Consider the following 20,214-nt stretch of genomic DNA (forward strand, 5'->3'; position numbering starts at 1 on the left):
AAACATTTTGAGCATATTTGACTCAGGCCTATATACATGTATGGCAAAGTGTATGATCCATGATGTAATTGATGGAGCAATACAACCAGCTATATATGGTATAATTGTCTGATAGATTTGGTAGAGATTATACATAATGTGTGCAGTCCTATAGATAGTATAATAAAGCCTTTATAATAACAGAAAAAGCTACAGGAAATTGAGACACCAGTTGGTTTTTCTGTTTTTCTTATTGTCCAGGTGAATTTAATTTATATATTATATAACATGCATGATAAAAATATTTCACAGAATGTCTACTAGTATATCTAATATCAGAAAGACAGCAGATCAACACATAGAAAACACTTTAGCTACATGGTCATTGCATTTGGTATGCAGTTACACGTAGATATATCTGTACATGTGCACAGTGCAACTGACTGGTTCCATTATTATTATTATTATTATATTATGAGTGAAACAGTCAACCATTCTGGTAACATACATTGCACAGTGTACTTCTTCAAATGAGGATTCTTCCCCCTCCCCCAAGTGCTTCTGTTTCAAATGTGGTCAATCAATTTCTCTTATACATTGGTAACAAAGTGATGTGTGCAAAAAGCCATGCATGTGTGGTAGAATTAATCCAGTTTTCCAACATAATCATTTGACTTTTCTAACTTCTGCACAACTACTCATCATCAGTTTTAAACTTTTACAGACAGTTGTGAGGACATTGCATGTGTAGTGTTCTCATCTAAAAGGCAAATTAGGCTTAAATTACTCTATAATTTTTGGTCACATGACCACTTTTTTTGATATGCAGCTATCACATGTAGCTAAAGATCAAAAAGTGGTCACGTGACCAAAATTCCCATAGTAGGCTACATTGGCCTATCTTGTGGAATAGGAAGCAAGTGATAATTTATTATTGCTTGTAGCATTCGATATCAGCATAAGTTTAACTAATTTTAACATGCACATAGATACTCTACCCCTGTAAATATCCAGCCATGTGACCAAAAATCCATAGAAAACCACATTGGTCAGCCTATTCAAAATATTAGGGTGAATTAAGATACAATTTTTGTACATATTTTTTATCTAAAATGAAGACCTTTTAGTGCTATAGCATGCCTTTGATTTCACAACTTTTTTCACCCAGGCTTTTTAAGGCCACACCATTGTTTCACAGCTTGGCTGTTTTTGTGTGGTTATATAGCAATGCAATAGGCAGATCTAGAGTTAGCACTTGTTGTATCTACATTTTATACGTATTATATCCATATCAATAAATGCGAGATTATTCTTGATGATGAGATTAGTTTAAGTGAGTCAACACAACTGAATATTTGGACTATACAATTTATTGCTCTTCAAACAACTGATCCCTAGCAAAGTTGAGGAACACCTGTATAAAACAAAACATGAAGTGTTGTATATTATTCATCAGATCTCACTTGTTCCAAGGTGGTCTGACTAACACTGTAGTCCACTATCAACAGACGAGTCTTGTTCTCCTCCAGCTTGCGGAAGAGATAGGACCAAGTCAAGTTCTGTCCATCCAGTTGGTAAGAGATAGCTCCCTACAATAAGGTTGACTATATAATGAAAGCCATATACATAGCACAAGTCAACCTGGTGTTCTTCAAGAAGAGTATAGCTCTCAAAATTCTCTTTGATAAAGTTGTGGAAGTTAGTTGTAGCCACAGGAGTTATTTCAACATGCTGAACTAAAGGTTCGACATTGCTTGCCACGAAAGAAGTAACAGGAGAGGAGGCAGCACGAGATCGCTGTAATACAGGAGAACTTGGCTCATCACGTGTTGTGAGTTGTCGTGTAAAAAATCTTGACCCAAGTATTGATCCACCTCTCCGATGTACACTTGATCTTCCCCGTACCAAAACATGTTCAGATACTGCACCAATAAAATCCTCTGGTAATCCAATCTTCACATGAAGAGTAAATCCCTTCCCAAATCTATATATAATAAGGAATCACATTTTAAAAGCAAGGATATTATATGTATATACTTAGTCTTGAGATGCTGTATTCCACCAAGACACTTAAATTCTCCATTTACCATGATTGCTAGTCTGGTACACAAAGCCTCACACTCTTCCATACTACAGTAGGACAACACACAATCAGGATAACTACCTTTAGACTGTTTATCACTGACCTATGGGAAGTGAGTACAATAGACTTGCCAGCCTTAATGACTGTGATAAGAGCATCCCATAAATGACGTCTGGTAGCTGGATCCATACCAGTTGTAGGCTCATCCTAGTAATAGTAAAGTTTTTAGTTCCACACTATATAATAATATCTTAAGTAACTTACCAGGAATACAATAATGGGACTCCCCACAAGTGCAACAGCAGTGCTTAGTTTACGCTTGTTCCCACCACTGCAGATATTAAATATGTAAAATTACAAGGTGACATAAAGAAATAAACCTGTAAGTTCCACACAGCCTGTCAGCATGTTTTAACAGGTCAAGACGTCGAATTTCAGTGTCCACAACACCTTTGATTTGTTTTTCAGGGATTCCCCTTAACCGAGCATATAACCACAATAATTCATATGCTGTCATATCATTGATCAGAGCATCAAACTATATAAAATAAATTAATTTCAGTATTGCTATTAAAAGTAAAAACAAGTTAAGGCAGCTAGATACCTGGGGACAGTATCCAATACGTCGTTGAACCTAAACAAAATAAAGACTGAAGGTATGTGGTCACATCTATACTACACATACTTCTCTGATGTCAGTTGTAATGTCATGACCAGCAATAAGAGCTGTACCACTGGATGGTCTGGTGTCTCCTGTTAACATGTTGAATGTTGTGGTCTTGCCAGCACCTAATAAATGAATCACAAAAAATGCTAGCTTTATATTCCACTAGAATTCATTGCACAATTGCACTGACTGTTGTGCATATAATATACACAAGTATAAGGAATAATGACATTTAAGTAGGGATCATAGAAATAAAGAGTACAGTGAAGCGAGGGATGTCCTGCAGCTATACTAGCACATGTTTAGTCATAGAGCTAGTTAACAGTATGTAGCCATGATCAAATTAGGGATTAAATGTCCACTAGTATAGCTGCACCCATTGCACGGCATTACAAATAAAGAGCAGTACGAGAAGCAATCAATTCACTCATTACACTATATATCTATGGACAATTCTCACACAGTTAAGACATGCTACCCACACATCAACATCTACATGGTGGTGGAGAAAGAAATATATGTGCTGTGGTAGGCAAAATGGCACATCTCAGCAATGTTGAATTCAAGCTTGTAGTGTTTACTATAGTTGAGTTATGTTCAGCAGTTAGTCAGCTAGAATCAGTTTAACAAAAAATCAAAAGTTTGTAACAACTTTTCAGTTTGTACTGAATGCACTTGGATATACCTAACCAATACTGCCAAGTCATTCACAGTTAAAAAAGAAAGATAGAAACAACTTCGATAGTAGCAACTATGTAGATATGTAGGTTATTGCAACATTTAGTGGGCTAGGGTAGATATATATCTTTTTACCATGTAACTATTTTAAACCTACATTGACATTGTTTATTTTATAAATGTATTTTACTTGGTTTTTGGATACTTCTACCTATACCTACAAAATTTGAGTTACCTTAGTTTCCACCCATATTCGGGTTAAATCTATTATTTTTTACTGTGTTGTGAAGGAAATAATTATGAGGCTGATTATAGAACAATATTTTTAGGGGAGAAAGTGGAAGCCTTTGCAGTCTCTTCTACACAGCACTACCATAATGGTGAGACATACAATGTACAAGTTATTTTTTTGTGAGAAAGCGGAAACCTCCTTGATTCCTAATTATACATTTACTATACTGTACTGTATGATACAATACATACCATTCACTCCCAGTAGTCCAAAACATTCTCCTCTAGGGATCCCTAGACTGAGTCCCCTCACAGCATATTTTGGTGGGAACCAACTGAGTCCTTCTAAATGTCCTGCATATTTCTGTAAAACAAATTCTATCAGATAAATAAGAACATAGTTAATTCAACTTAAAAGACTTTCATATGGTACACCCGAAATAAATACACGAGAGGTATAACAAACAATGGGCATATATCATTACAATTGTCATGATACAATTTATTGTCACGCAGGTAACAAAAATATCATTAAACATTGTGTAATTGCTGAAATTAGCAATTTGCTCTAAGACTTTAGAGTCATACATCTTCCAACATCCGCATATAGAATACAGCAAAGAGCTATAAGCACATACAAAAATTACACTGATCATTTGTAATGCATGCATCAACAATACTCTACTAGTGGTCGAGTTAAGTTTAGGACATGTTCATATATGATAAAGTGTAATAATAATTATAGTGTTGAAAGCTTAGGTAATTAATCCACTTATCTACAGAGCTTTAAATAATGAAATTTCATGGTGAGTTTATATTTGAATTGACTAGATCAACCACTAAAGATATGATGGAAGTCTGAAGTGTGGTAATAATAACATGTTACACAGCATAGACAAGCATAGTGTACACTAAACCTTTTTGAGGTTCTTTAGTTGTATAAGATCATCACTGGTTTCAACAGTATTTAATCTTCTCTTCTCCTGAGCTACATCAGAATCCTTTAAAGAAGGCAAGGTTGTATTACACTGCACACATAACTTACTTCACTGGGTGAAAAGTCCACTTCTTCTTCCCCACCAGGGGATTTAAACAACCCAGTTATTTGGTGTATGAAAAATTTTTGTTCCAAAAGTATTGTCAACCCAAAGAATACAAATCCCTCCAAAGCCATCGTAAGAAGATTTGATCCAATTCCAGGATATTGAAAATCTAAAGTACTCTCAGCATACTCTACACCTAGCCTTTCACATGCTCTGTTCAATATTAGAAAATTAATAATAAACTAAAAATGTAATGAATACTTACTCTGGAAATTCTCGGCAGCTCTCTCTGATGCCATAGTTTGTATGTATTATTCCAAGACCTTGTGAAAACCTGAAATATACACAAACACTTGATGTTCTAAACTGTAGTAAATCCTTGGCTAGTACTCAATTGAAAATGACCATTCAAATGAAAATTGTATCAAGACACACAGTAGTGTGTCGTGCGGCCCAAGAAACCGGCACGTAACACCCATGAATATATTGACAGGAAGAAAGAAAACGGAATTTTCGCACCTCCGTAGCTCTGTGCTTCCTTGATGAAAATTTTTTGCTGTGGACATGCCCTCCAACTTCAGCACTCCACATTCCAAATTTGAGCGAAATCACTTAACGCGTTCCCGAGGTATGCGACTTCAAAAATTGGCTTAGTTTCTTCGTTTTTTTTCCTTCTTATTTTTCTTCCTCTTGTCGCATACTTACAAAAGCTGCTATAAAACGCGAACATCATATCCAATTTCCTTGAAATTTGGCACACAGAAGGGGGGTATAAAGGCGCATCTCGGTACCAACTTTGGCTGGAATACGATAAAAAGGCAAAGAGTTATGAGCGATTATTCACGAAAAATAACACCAATATGTTGTCACACCTACAGGGTAAACCGCGTATGGGAAGAAGTTGAAAATAGGTGGGTGAATGGGTTAACTATTGAACCTCAAACCTTTTGTGGTTTGAAAGAAATCGAGCTAAAAACCAGGAAGATACAACAAAAAAACCAACAGTGTGTAACAATTACACAATCGAGATTAGCTAATAAAAAAAACAAACGACTGCTTGCCACACCTACCAGATAAACCGCCTGGGGTAATGCTTTGAAAATCGTTGTACAGGTGGAATAATCATCTTAGAAAGGCTCATCAATGGTGTAGAAGAATCAGACTTAAAGCCACGGAGTTATAACACGAAATCCAACTTGGTGCAACAAGTGCGAGATCGAGATACTTTTAGACTAATAAAGCAGTCATCCTAATAGAGCAGTCACCCTGAAGAGAATTCAAGGGATCAGCTAGAAACAAGAAACCTGCATAGAGATCATCTACACACAAGTCACCCTGTAGAGAGATCAGCTAGCAGAAGTTACCTTGTATGGAGTTCATGCAACTATGGAAAGAGATAGTTCAGCTAGAAGAAATCACCTTGTAGAGTTCAGCTACAAAGAAACCACCATGTAGAGAGTTCAGCTACAAACAAATCGCCCTGTAGAGAGATCAATAGAAGAAGTTACCTTACAGAGAGTTCAGCTACAAAGAAACCATCATGTAGAGAGTTCAGCTACAAACAAATCTCCCTGTAGAGAGATCAGCTAGAAGAAGTTACCTTGTAGAGAATTCAGCTACAAAGAAACCATCATATAGAGAGTTCAGCTGCAAACAAATCACCTATAGAGAGTTCGGCTACAAACAAATCTCCCTGTAGAGAGATCAGCTAGAAGAAGTTACCTTGTACAGAGTTCAGCTACAAAGAAACCATTCTTTAAAGAGCTCAGCTGCAAACAAATCACCTGTACGGAATTCAGCTACAAACAAATCACCCTGTAGAAAGATCAGTTAGAAGAAGCTACCTTTTAGAGAGTTCAGCTACAAAGAAACCATTTTGTAAAGAGCTCAGCTGCAAACAAATCACCTACACAGAATTCAGCTACAAACAAATCACCCTGTAGAGAGATCAGCTAGAAGAAGTTACCTTGTAGAGAGTTCAGCTACAAAGAAACCATTCTGTAAAGAGCTCAGCTACAAACAAATCACCTGTACAGAATTCAGCTACAAACAAATCACCCTGTAGAGAGATCAGCTAGAAGAAATTACCTTGTAGATAGTTCAGCTACAAACAAATCACCCTGTAGAAAGATCAGTTAAAAGAAGTTACCTTGTAGAGAGTTCAGCTACAAAGAAATCATTTTGTAAAGAGCTCAGCTACAAACAAATCACCTGTACAGAATTCAGCTACGAACAAATCACCCTGTAGAGAGATCAGCTAGAAGAAGTTACCTTGTAGATAGTTCAGCTACAAACAAATCTCCCTGTAGAGAGATCAGCTACCTTGTAGAGAGTTCAGCTACAAAGAAACCACCATGTAGAGAGTTTAGCTGCAAAGAAATCACCCTGTAGAAAATTCAGCCACAAACAAATTGCCCTGTAGAAAGATCAGTTAGAAGAAGTTACCTTTTAGAGAGTTCAGCTACAAAGAAACCATTCTGTAAAGAGCTCAGCTGCAAACAAATCACCTGTACAGAATTCAGCTACAAACAAATCACCCTGTAGAGAGATCAGCTAGAAGAAGTTACCTTGTAGATCGTTCAGCTACAAACAATTCACCCTGTAGAGAGAGCATCTAGAAGAAGTCACCTTGTAGAGTGTTCAGTTACAAAGAAACCACCATGGAGATTTCTGTAATCAATATATGTATTATATATATATATATAATTAGTACATTTACTGATAAAATATTTAAAGTACATCTATTTCATCTTTTCTTCTGCCTGTGGTAAAGAAAAACACATAGGTTAAAAAAGTCCCAAAGCTGGCCTATGGCCAGCTTTGGGGTATACAAATACAAAAAGAAATGAAATCTAATCCAAAACAGCCAAGCTGTAAAAAAGTGTGTGGCCCTCAGAAAGGCTATGGTGAAAAAAGATGTGAAATCCAAAGTGGCGGCCAAGAAATGGCTGTGATGGTAGGTTAATGGTAAAAATTTTAATAACGACAATTCAGGTGAATTTTTGTGCCGCTTGGTTCTGAGAGCCGCACACTTTTTTTACAGCTTGGCTGTTTTGGATTAGATATTCTATTAGAGTAAAAACAAATTGCTTCAAATGGGTGTACTGCACCAAATGCTGCAAGCACAAAATGTTTTTGTTTTTTTTCAGCATTAAATTTTAGGAATGTTGTTTTAAGTGACAACAAGATTAGCCATCAACCTCTTCCCACATAGTTCTTGTTTCCTTTCTATTGATAATGTTCGATAGAGCTGTCAAGTTTAAAGTACAAGATGTCTATATTGTGGATAGGCCATGTACAACAGCAGGAGCACTACAAGACAAGCAAACGAACCAGATATATTTCCAAAATCCCTTTTCAGGATTAAATTTACACCCAGCGTAATAGTATGGCTGTTGAAGGGTGATACTTGGAAAAAAATGGTATAAAGATAAAATTGGTATCATTAGATGCAGAATTTTCTGGAGAACAACATATCCAAAATCCTCTAAAATCCTCTTTGGGGAAAAAAAGTTATGGACGTTTGAAGTTTTATGCTAATATAGTGCAACAAGGCATTAACATCCAAAATTTTAAATTTCATATTTCTGATGATAACTTGAGATGTACACCACATATCTTAATTCTGTTTTTTGTACATGGTTATGCTCATGTATCTGTACTTATTTGTATACAAGTTACCATGATAACAACCACAATTATCTCACGATTTGTATATTAATTTATAGTTTTTAGTTTTTTCATATCTAGTTTTACGTATAATAGCTATAGTTTTGAGTTTGGTAATAATTTTGTGGTACGTAGATGAAAACTCTCATTAAGCCCAACAGGTCATATAGTCAGTAGCCCATTTTAAAAAGAATGTTTTAAAAGTAAGTTACAGTCATTTTTGTGATTTGCATAAGGTTTCATTAAAATATTTCTACTTCAAAAATATTTTGCATATGTTTTCTGGAAGAAAATAGACATTGCTAAAATCTGTAGAAGTGGTTTTTGTAAATTTCTTTTTGGTATTTTGTTTAATGACATCGTGAACTCACATTACAGGTTCAAACCACAATTTATGTATAAAAGTGTGCTCTGACAATGTAAATGTATATCCACAGTAAAGCTGCAAATTACACAATACTATTGGGCAGCGCACTACATTAAAGCATAATGAACAAAGTAGTGTATATGTACTTTAGGTTTAAGGAAGAAAACCCATCCCTCCTGGAGGAAGACTGAGTAGGCCCAGACTAGACATTGGGCAACCTGCAGTTCGAATCCTGGGGTTGGAGGGATTTTTTTTCCTTACTTTAGCCCCTTTTCTGTTACACCTTATCAGTTACAAGTCTAAGTCCTTGAAATTAGGTTAGGTAATCCTAAGGCTGCAGCACATGTTGCTGTCAGACCTTCAGTGCTGGTCACTGTAAAGTGTTAATAATAATGTGTAGACACAGAGGCAAATATTTTGCCGTTAGGGTACAATGAACAAGGAATGATTCACTCTTAGATACAATGATCAAGACTATACAAGTACAATGCCTAGTGTGAATAAAGAGCAGTACTTATAAATCCACCAGGTATAAAGGCCAGGTCTAGGAAATCAAATATCTGTTATTTCCATATCCTTTGCCACTAGAACTGTGCTCTAGTTTACTGTGGAATTTTTGGTGGATATTTTGCAGTCAAATACAGTGGTGGATCCAGGGGGGGCATGTCCCCCCCCCCTTTATCCCTTTAAAAAATGCATATAAGATCGAGATACTCTAATAGAGCAGTCAATCACCAATCACTCTAATAAAGCAGTCACAGTGTACCCCCCTTTCCAAACTCTGGATCCGTCCCTGAAATAGTCGAACTATTCTGTAAGGTCTTAGTAAACTTCTGTTTCTCATCAGCATCCCACTTGTATTTTCTTTGCCACAAATATTTCCCTTTATTAAAGATGTAGCCAACCATTGTTTGTCTGAATATCAAAAAGATTGAGCATGTGAAGTTAAGTTTTTAAGATTACTGCACTTATATACCAGCTACCTTGTTCACTGCAGTATTGAAATCCTTAAAGATTGTGCAGTGAACCTTCTAAAATTAATTTTATGTTAGTAAAATTCTGTAATCACAAAGGACAACTATATGTAGTTACATCTGAAGTAGACCATAGTACTGTGGTGTTGTGCTGCTTTCAGATCAGTTATTGGTTGCATATAGCTAACTAACAGTGATACAGAGAGTTGGGGTGTGATAATAAGCCTATAGCTATATTATAGCAATATCGACCCACATGTCCATTTTCTGATGAAAAACAGCAACTCACCAAAATTAATACATGACCTAATAATGCTACTCCAATATTTAAAATTTTTTTCTCTCAATAATAAAATTAATATGATAAAGCATGTTTCTATTGATTTTTGTTGAAAATCAACTATGATAAATGAAACTTCACCTTGTGTATGTTAACTTGTGATCAGTCTCACAAAGAAGCAAGTAAAGTGTATAAGCCTTAAGGTAGCCATATATAGGCTGGCTGCTGGGGTCTCACTAATATTATGGTGGAAAGCATGAAAGTATTGATGTCGAGGTATTTAAATTGCAGGTTCACTTGAAGGTTACATACTGGAATGAGCTCATAAATGCTTACTAAGCTGTGCCATGCTTTAATTCATTTGTAATAATAGACATGTACACAGTTCAATCTAAATGCAAACTGTCATACTTATGGTGTACATGCGGCAGTTTCGAAAAAGTTAAATTATGTCATAACAGTGGTCAATCATGGATTTACAGCTTGAGGGGAGAATATTGTAAAAGGCTAAAAAAAATTTGATAAAGAAATTGTCATTGAGAAAGCATGGCACTACTTATACATAGCTTTACATTGAAAACGATAATTATATATGTATACAAACTGTAACAAAACAAGCATGCATCTGCACAGTTCTGAATTACCTAAAAGTGAATTTGTTTAGTTTACATAGAATTTTATGTACATAAGGTTAAGGTTAGAGTGTTTTAAAAGCTACCTTTTATAAACTCAATAACTAATTCATGCTCCTATATTTTTTCATAAAAAATCAAACGACTGTACAAAAAATTCTGAAAGAGATTTCAGAGGATTTGGATATGTCATTAATGATACCAAATTTATCATGATATCATTTTGCTGGTTATCACCCTTCAACAGCCAGACCAATACATGTTTATCTTCTTCCAGAAACATATTATGTAAAATTTTTTTTGAGTATGTAAAACTAGAAATATTTTATGAAACCTTAAGCAAATCACAAAAATGGCTGAAACTTAATTTTAAAACATTTTTTTAAATGGACTACTGACTGAATTGTTGGGCTTAATGAGAGTTTTCATCTATACCACAAAATTATTACCAAACTCAAAAGTAGCTTGTATACAAATAAGTACAGATACATGAGCATAGCCATGTACAAAAAACAGAATTAAGACATGTGGTGTACATCTCAAGTTATAATCAGAAACATAAAATCAAAGTTTTTGGAGGTTAATACCTTGTTGCATTATATTAGCATAAAACTTCAAATGTCCATAACTTTTTTTCTCCAAAGAGGATTTTAGAGGATTTTGGATATGTTGTTCTCCAGAAAATTCTGCATCTAATGATACCAATTTTATCTTTATACCATTTTTTTCCGGGTATGGTCATTTTTTAATCTTCAACAACTGCACTATAAGACTTTTCAAACATATTCATACTGATGTTCATGGTTAATTGTATACTCCACCAAAGTGATTGTTACTATATACACTATATCATGTTTTTACTGATAAAGCTGTTTGATCAACGTATACACAAATATTCTAACACTTTTTTTCACTCACGCATAACTTGGCAGAACAAGGAACAAGTAGTTCAGAACTTCTTTTGTAGAATTATCCTCCACCACAAACACAATGATCAGACCAAACTAGATTAGGACACACAATACTTATGTATAGCTCAGTGGTTTAGTATATGAAACTCACCAATGCTGAGAAGAAAAACAGTAAGATGGTAAGAGCAAATGCAATGAGGGAATTGGAAAATAAAAATGAGAGGCAGTACACAAATGGAATACTAGACCAACAGAAGAGGAACTGTGTAATATATTGTTATGGGATAAATTGAGAATGATAGAATAGCCTTACAAATAGCAGAAACACTGCTCCAATGTTCTCCCTGTATGAGTCATTAGGGAAGATAGCAAACAAAATCACAGCAGCTATGATGGGTACAAATGAGTTGATGAGATCCCAGAGATATGCAGATGTCCAGAAACTGGTGACATGTACTCCACTGACAAACTGAATGTGTTTAGCCTGTGGTGGTGGTAGTAGTACCTTATTATGTGTATAAGTAGTACAATACCTTTGAAGCCTTCTCAGCCACAGGATAAAGAATGAAACTAGCTGCCAGGAAGGACAATCCAAAGATGACTGTAATGGACAATGAGAACCCAAGGAAATCACTCTCAGCAGCATCGACCTATAAACAATGATGTAGCATATCTTATCCAGAGAAACAAGAGACTATGATTAATACCTGTCCTTCAGCAGTTCTTGGTAGTGGATGGATATTAACTCTCATTGTGTACATGTCTGCATTTGAAACTCCAATCTGCTCTAGTATGTGATGTAAGTAGATAGTGTGGAAAGCATTCAGAGCTGCAGCAGGCATGTGGAATGGCTAGAAGAAGGGCAATACAGATGCATAATAGTTGACAAATATTTATATGTAACAATGAAAATATAGCACTTATGCTATCAATTATATATTCTTAAAAAGCAACATTCACAATGAATGTGTACCTGATTATTATAGTAGACAGTTGCTCCAGTTATTTGTGTACTGGTAGGAGCATAGTATACTCTACCAAAATGTGACAGTCCACCTAATGGTAAGTCAAAATTATTACGAACAGCACCATCCACACTAAAGTTTGCAGCAGTTTGTGAGATGTCAGTAGTCATTCCACTATCAGACACAAACGTAAATGTCTCATTGTCAACATCAAAGTCAATAGTAGGACAGTTAGGAAAACTACTAGCAGATGGTGGACTATAACCCTGGAATGCACAGTCCACAGCATCCCGGTAGTTGAGTATAAATATACCACTCATATTGCGTATTGTCTGTGACGCTCTCATAGTACAGAAAGTTGAGTTTTGATATTGCTGTCTCAGAACAGTATCAGTAAAGATTTGCTCATCCTCCACAATTTCAGTTGCTAGAATCATCCGACACATTGCATTATTGGCAAATTCAGTATCATCTGATCTACAGACAGAGAGTGCAGTTTCACGTGTACTGATCAGAAATCCTGCCATGTATTGTCTGAAGAAGTCAGTGGTGTCAATTACATTATCAGATAAGTCAATCAGGTGATTATCTACAAAGTAGCTCATGTGCTCCAATGGTCGACCAACAGCATCATTATTATCCATATTAACACTCGGTGGAAAGGGGCAAAACACTTGATCTTCAACAGGTTGACCATAGTCTCGATATAGTGGAAATGTGCAAGTAGCAAGATGATTTCCAAATAGGCCATGTTCATCACAGCTATATGAATATTATTGCATTGATCAAATACATGTATTTGTACAATGAAAAACACTGTATATGTGGCATGTATGTGGACACTACAGCATTGCTAGTGCAGATCATATTATAAACCAAATGACCTAAACTGCCCCCACATATATGGTGTGCATGATGTTATATCAGGCGCATTATATCACCTATTTGGATATAACTGAGAACTAGATGTGATAAATATACGTGCCATGAATATATTGTAATGCTCATGTAAGTATGTGTATATACTTAACCATACCTCAGACACTTTCCACATTTGGAATAACCTCTTGGTGTGCCTCCAGGACATGCTTCCAATTCATCCTATATGTAATGGAGGGATAAAAAGTTTGAACATGAGTAAGAAATTTCTACACATTGTGTACATGTTGTTGCATGTACTTTATGTGCCCTGTGGTTGCTTTATGTTGTCAACAGGTTAAGTATTGTTTACATGCTACACAGGTATACAGTTTTTAACATCGAAGACAAGTGGGTAATGTTATGTGGTCATGAACACAATGTTGTGCTCATTTCATTATATTTTAAATTTGTCTAGTGACCTTTTGGTAGCTATTAAATGTGTACTACGGATTCAAGTAAGTTATTTCATCTCTACTAACTCCTGACTACTTCTTGTTTACCAAATACAGACATTGTCAACTCCCCTGTTCCAACAGTGGTCTACACACACACACACACATACACACACACACACACACACACACACACACACACACACACACACACACACATACACACACACACACACACACACACACACACACGCATGCACACACACACACACACACACACACACACACACACACACACACACACACACAGACACACAGACACACAGACACACATACACACACACACACGCGCGCGCGCATGCACACACACACACACACACACACACACACACGCATGCACACACACAGTACATACACGTAATGAAGCACAATATGTGTCCAGGATTTGGTACTGATATTTACAGCAATCCGTCATGTTATTTGCATCAATGTTTTTGTTTCTTGTATCATCAACTAGTTTTTGAACATCATCAGTAATGTTAATCACTCTAGTAGCTTTGATAGCACTTCTTATTGCATTAGTGTCCTGTAAAGGGATGAAATAATCTCATATATACCATATGAAGAAAAACTGTCTAATTTCATATAGAGTACAAATCACAAATATCATTAAAAACAATAGTACAGTAGGGATCCCCAAAACTAAACGACTTCTCCAAAAATGTTGCTGTTAATATCTTAGGGAGTGGGTATTATATTCAATATGGGATTTAATAATAAAATAATAATAATAATAATAATAGCAGTGCAGTGATATGGAATATACTGATAACCAATACCGATATTTTTTAGTGTTGGGTTGCATCTGAACATTGAAGGTTTTCAGTATGAACTCTACAATAAATGTCAATTAAAACATTATGACAAAAAGCTAAAAAAGTGATTGCCAAAATGTTTTTGTAAAAGGAAAAAAATGAACTTGGATAAAGGTGCGTGAAAAGATCTGAGCAAAGAAAAAAAAGCAGCTTAATTAAACCTTTTGCCACTGTAAAAGCATACTTAGCCTTATACTTTACCTGCAGCACTACAAGATTAAACATGCAAAAAAGTTAGCAATTATAGTACTTAAGTGAAATATCTGCTAAAAAGTCAACTTTTACCAATACCGATACTGATACTTCAGGGGCAGATCCAGGGGGGTCTTTGGGGTCTCGAGACCACCGCTTCAGGTTGAACCTCGAACAGGAAGTCTAAGATAGAAAGTGCACGGAGGAAAGCAACAGATCGCGAAAGATCAATATACTCTAATATAGCAGTCCCGAACTATTTGATATAGCATCACGTGATGATAGCTCACGTGATATGGAAGACACATGTTTACTGTGTGTAGAAGAGCTGGCAGCTTCAAGGGAACAATGGCGTTTGTAATCACTAATATTGTTGTAAAGGTACGTCTGATTTGTATATAAAGAGTGTTTTACTGCCAGTACTTTTCTTTTGTGGTAATACACCTGACTCCGTCTTTAGTCAATATGGGCACGTGATATCACTCAGCTGTTATTGAGACCTCAACCAGAAGACACAGAATTCCAGTCCCCACACTCGACAGTGAATTACAAAGTGACACAGGAGTTAGCTACTTCAGTAGATCTTCAACTTAGTCAGGAAGACCAACTTCACTCACACTTGCACTCACTTATGGTGCCACTTCTGTGAGGATGATGGCAAGCAAGAAGTGTAATCGAAAATCTATGGTGTGATGAACAAGTGCTCCATCATTCGTCGTGACTACTGTGTGCCAGGAAGTTGTGTATGTAGTAAGCTATAAGTCTACAATAGCATAGTATAGCAATAAGTTGCACAAACAGCAACGTAGGTTTCCAGCTAGTTATAGCTAGATACACATATCGTGCTTGTTAAAGTTTGCCTAAGGGCACATTTTATGTATGAATGCTACGTACAACCGTAGGCTGGATGTGCAGAGTTGAATAATTATGTGAACTTTAGGGGGGTTCCCTCCACCCAGCTCAGAGACCCCCCTCTTGAAAAATCCTGGATCCGCCCCTGTACTTATATCAGTGCACCTCTAGGATTCAAAACAAACTGGTGTCAATCAGACCAGCATGTTAATATTTTTAATTTCTTAGTGTACCAGACACAGGATGTAATGATTTTTAGTACTTAAAATATTCAACTTACAGTCACTATCAACAGTGAAACATGAGTATGTACACACATGTAACTTAGTTATTAGCATCCAATTTTCAAAAGTCTACACCCCACACTGATTATCTCTGCACATTTTGCAGTTGGACATACACATGACAATGCTCCCCTCCTCTGGTCTGCACATATAGCTTTGTGATATCAATGCTGCCTTGGGTCTTCTGCTTTTTATTATACTCCAGGCATCTTCTCTTGACAACTTATCTGTCCACACTGTCATTATCCAGTGGGTTTCTCTTACTGAGTGTAAAGGGGTTGGGTCCCCATCTGACTGCCTCAAGGGCGAGTTTTGCCTTGACTGTGATCCCGAAGGTTGCTGTTGCTGTTCAATTGCCCTGTCTATTTGGGAAGTTGGTTCTGAATAGGAAGCAGTACCACATTGTGCTGTAGTGTGACTGCTCCATTAGAGTAGGTCTCTCCTCCATTTGCATTAGTTATTCCATAGAGTGGGTTGTCACAGGCCAATTTGAGGATGTCATTCTTTTCTATTGAGTTGAACTGGAAGCAGTCTCACATCTCACATCCTGGTAGGAGTCCAATTTCTCCAACTGCCTGTGTCCCTGTTGTTCGGTGCTGTGTACCATTTCCAAATGTGACTGTTCCTTCTGTGATTCCATCAAAGTCAAGCCTGATGAGGAACCATTTTCAGACGTATACGGAGAATCTACAGACAAATACAGAGACGGAGCAAGATGGCAGGCCATATACAGGTGTATAGCTTACCAATGGACGACGTTACATATACGTGAACGCCTTTTTCTGTTCACATAATTGTGGTCAAGACTGACTGCATCATGTGAAACATCGTCAGGGGTGAATCACTATTGTGACAAAGAACCAGCCGCAGCTCCAGTACTGAATGACTGACGCTCGAGTGGCAGTATGGTGTAGAATATAGATGGCAGAAGTGACTGATGTTTCAAGTGAGTACTAGTTTGTATATACAAATATAACAGCAGTTAGCCGCCATCCTTGTTGAGCTACCAGCGGCCCAACGGGAATGAAGAAATGCATGGTTTTTCCCAGGCCACTCTTGGGTATATCGTACGCCCTTGCTCGCTTGTCCCTTTTATTCTTTTAGTCAATGGGTCGGGAAAAGAGACTGAACCATGGATGAAAAATCATGCGGCTAGCTACACTCAGAAAGAAAAGAAAGCCTTTGGGTAACATGTTGTCACAAACAGTGTCATGTAGCTACAGTCTCGGTGGACGGCATGGAACAGACTTAAATGCTACAGATCGTACATATATTAGTTATAATTATTTTCAGTTTGTAGGAATTTGGTTAGACAATACGAATTCCTAGCCTAATTTGTGGGCCACTCTTTACAAACTTTAGCCAGAGAGATTCTTTGTGATGTACAAAATATCAGCATCATGTTATTAGTAAGTTTGATTCAAGGTGCAAACATTAGCAGATTCTTGATGGTAGATATTTAGTAGTGTCCCAACACTGCTATCACATAGTAAAACATCTGTTTTCTTGCTGACCCAATGACAAAACAATGCCCTGGCTGTAGACTAGTTGCACATCGCCAATCCGTATATGGCAGCATACTTTTTCTGTTGTCCAAAGAGAAAGTGGCATGGCCACAACAGACTAGTTGAGTCAATCCAATGGTCCCAGCATAGAATCTGGGCTTGCCTGATTTCTGTGGTCCTGGAACAGAGGTGTAAAAGTCCAAGTGGGTCAATGAAGGTGAATCCATGGCAGAATAAACTTTTGTTGAGTCAGTCTGGCAGTGCTCACCCCTTCAAAAAGAACAACAGAAGCTTGCACACATGCAGTAGTAAGTGCTGGATTGCTTGAGTGTGGGATTGTAATGGGTCGTTCTTTACACGTACTCATAAAACTGTCGACACACTTTACTTACCAGTTCTACTCATCTGGTCTCTTGTGTGGGCATTCTGTGGAATGCTTTGCATCTGTGGGAGCTGGTGCAATGTATTGAGAGATCCATCTGAGTCAGATAAGTCCCATACAAATATTGTGATATTCCTGTAGTGTGTTTTAAATCTTTGTACCATGTTATTATAAAATGCCCAGCTAGTTGTCTACAGTTACAGACAAAAGTGTAACTGTTGCATCTTTGTCTCATCTCTCTTGGGTGTGGTGCATGTGACTGGCCAGCCCACGCCCAAGACAACATGTGGCCATGTATATCCCTTAGCTTTGTGTGCTAATAGTATTGGCAAGAATAAATAATAATTTACTGTAGGTATTGGTATGAATTTTACTTGTGTACACCACGTCTTGTGTACAATATCCTCTACTTATATAGCTGCATGAACACCAAATGATGACACAGGCAATTTAACTCTTAGGAAGGACGTTGGTGAGCTGTGAAGTCAGATGAACAACACAAAATTGCAGTAAGGAAAAGTCCATGTAATGTGCCATTACCAATCAGTGTTATTATCACAATTTTTTTAATTTACAACAACTTCATAAATATTATAGGTTTTTGGATTGTTATATTCAACTGCTTGCTAGCGAATTTACTCAAGATGAGAAGGAAAGCTGATGACTATTTTCTTAAGTTGTAATTTTGTCTTTTGTTCATATATCTCTAATTCTGTTCACAGAGCAGTACATCGACACTGTGACACAAGCGTTTGCATCGTCAACCATGAAGGAGTAAGTGAGTTGCACAAACAGTTAAAAAAGAGGTGCACATAAACCAGAGATAGTCAGATACTGTAATATGCAAGCTGTATTATGTTGACTGCATATGTCTTTTCATAGTAGAAGAATTACATGCAAGATATCGACCTAAGAGAAGAGGGACGATGAAAGTGATCAGGTGTTACATGTCCTACTAACCTCTGTGGAGATCTGACAGTATGTGTATATGTGTATCCTATAGTAATTGGTGACTGTGTACTTATGCAATATAGACTTTGGACTGCCTACATTTTTGAAACACTGGAACACTGAATAAAGCATTGAAGGAAAGTGGATATTGTCTACTCCTTTGTAAACTCTGTATGATGTACCTGCTTGGGTGATTCAGTAAGTTATTTGTGCTACATTGACCCTATGATTCTAGCAATCTTGAATCTTCAAGGTGCACAAGGGCTGAATATCACAGCGTGGTACGTGGCATGCAAGATGCGGGTCACATGTATGTTTTTATATAGAGCACTCCAAGAGCAGTTACTTTGAGAGATACCGATGTTTGAGAGTTACCGATGTAAGTAGGGTTATACTGTATGGTTTTGCTAACTTTTATCCCATGCAGTCCCATCATCAATGACTCCACAATTTCAATGCACCTACTCACCTTGAAACTGGCATTGGTAAGTATATTTACAACGTGCGAAGTATGAACATTATTGTTAACTATTTGCAGATGAAGAAATGATGTGATTATTCTCAGTATGAAGAAAGCAAGGATTGGCTGGTGTTGTGGGTACACAGTTGAGTGATGATCAGGCAGAACTGTTATAACCGAAAACTCATTGACTATGAGGTTGTATTACCTTCTCTTTTTTTTTTCACTTTCATTATTGTACAACTGTACTTTGTTTTGGCTCACGTGAAATAGCAACAATATAAATCGAAAGCAACGTCATTAATTAAAAGGGTTGATTTTGGAAAGGATATGGGCCATCTTGAGGGTAAGGCGTGGGTCTAGCAAAAGTGTATACAGCCGTATAGAGAATAGTATGCAGCCATATTGAGGTATGTGTGACTCTGTGTGGGTCTATAATACGATTATACTCGTGACATATACTGAGGTGCCATCTAAATTAAGAGTCCAGGTTCGGAATAGACTGACCATATACGTTTGGGTTGACGCTACACATAGATGATCAGTCTTTGTTTATATACGTGTTGTAGACGCTGCTATACTGATCAGTCTATGCCTCTCGTTGCGCTGTGCTTGTAGGTCTGCAATAGGCTGAGCTCTGGTGCAATTTCTTTGAGGTTTTCAAGACTCCATGCATAGTTCTGGACCATAGTGGTCTCCCCTGCTGCAAAGGGGAAGTCAAGCATGCTGTCATACAGGAAGTCCTGGCTGTGGACATTGTTGGTTCCTCTTGTTTGAGCCATCCTCCCTGTTGCTGTGAAAATCTGCTACTTGGTGCTGAATCTGATTCCCCTGCATGAGTATCCATTTCCCTATACTTGATGTGGAAACACCCTACAGTCTATGGTGTCAGTGTGACACTGACACAACTCAATCGGCTGA

General features: G+C 37.1%; 1 protein-coding gene and 1 long non-coding RNA gene across 9 annotated transcripts in view; one reads left to right on the top strand and one right to left on the bottom strand.

Moving 5' to 3' along the window:
• Window positions 1-1,234: 1,234 nt before the first annotated feature.
• Window positions 1,235-20,214, bottom strand: part of LOC136249833 (phospholipid-transporting ATPase ABCA3-like) — a 37,672-nt gene continuing 18,692 nt past the window's right edge. The window contains exons 24-44 of the mRNA XM_066041958.1: window positions 14,208-14,378; window positions 13,516-13,580; window positions 12,488-13,241; window positions 12,222-12,365; window positions 12,048-12,164; window positions 11,828-11,998; window positions 11,666-11,776; window positions 11,522-11,607; window positions 4,947-5,015; window positions 4,684-4,894; window positions 4,556-4,639; window positions 3,891-4,002; window positions 2,748-2,851; window positions 2,667-2,696; window positions 2,443-2,600; window positions 2,327-2,393; window positions 2,166-2,269; window positions 2,017-2,109; window positions 1,621-1,963; window positions 1,443-1,568; window positions 1,235-1,393 (exon numbers count right to left, since the gene is read on the bottom strand). Of these exons, the coding sequence (XP_065898030.1) occupies window positions 1,349-1,393; window positions 1,443-1,568; window positions 1,621-1,963; window positions 2,017-2,109; window positions 2,166-2,269; window positions 2,327-2,393; window positions 2,443-2,600; window positions 2,667-2,696; window positions 2,748-2,851; window positions 3,891-4,002; window positions 4,556-4,639; window positions 4,684-4,894; window positions 4,947-5,015; window positions 11,522-11,607; window positions 11,666-11,776; window positions 11,828-11,998; window positions 12,048-12,164; window positions 12,222-12,365; window positions 12,488-13,241; window positions 13,516-13,580; window positions 14,208-14,378 (3,165 nt within the window). The 3' untranslated portion in view covers window positions 1,235-1,348. The remainder of the gene's footprint in view (window positions 1,394-1,442; window positions 1,569-1,620; window positions 1,964-2,016; window positions 2,110-2,165; window positions 2,270-2,326; window positions 2,394-2,442; window positions 2,601-2,666; window positions 2,697-2,747; window positions 2,852-3,890; window positions 4,003-4,555; window positions 4,640-4,683; window positions 4,895-4,946; window positions 5,016-11,521; window positions 11,608-11,665; window positions 11,777-11,827; window positions 11,999-12,047; window positions 12,165-12,221; window positions 12,366-12,487; window positions 13,242-13,515; window positions 13,581-14,207; window positions 14,379-20,214) is intronic.
• Window positions 11,348-19,604, top strand: LOC136249838 (uncharacterized). Of its 8 annotated transcripts, XR_010698353.1 has the most exons (9): window positions 15,611-18,391; window positions 18,480-18,558; window positions 18,605-18,656; window positions 18,765-18,860; window positions 18,917-19,031; window positions 19,087-19,114; window positions 19,160-19,212; window positions 19,261-19,318; window positions 19,372-19,603. It is a non-coding gene; the product is annotated as an uncharacterized lncRNA (long non-coding RNA). The 8 variants fall into 8 exon arrangements; XR_010698347.1 differs by adding an exon at window positions 11,348-13,616 and having other exon boundaries at window positions 18,301-18,391; window positions 18,917-19,212; XR_010698348.1 differs by adding an exon at window positions 14,184-15,602 and having other exon boundaries at window positions 18,301-18,391; window positions 18,917-19,212.

The sequence above is a fragment of the Dysidea avara genome, chromosome 3, assembly GCF_963678975.1.
Source record: "Dysidea avara chromosome 3, odDysAvar1.4, whole genome shotgun sequence".
Classification (NCBI taxonomy): Eukaryota; Metazoa; Porifera; class Demospongiae; order Dictyoceratida; family Dysideidae; genus Dysidea; species Dysidea avara.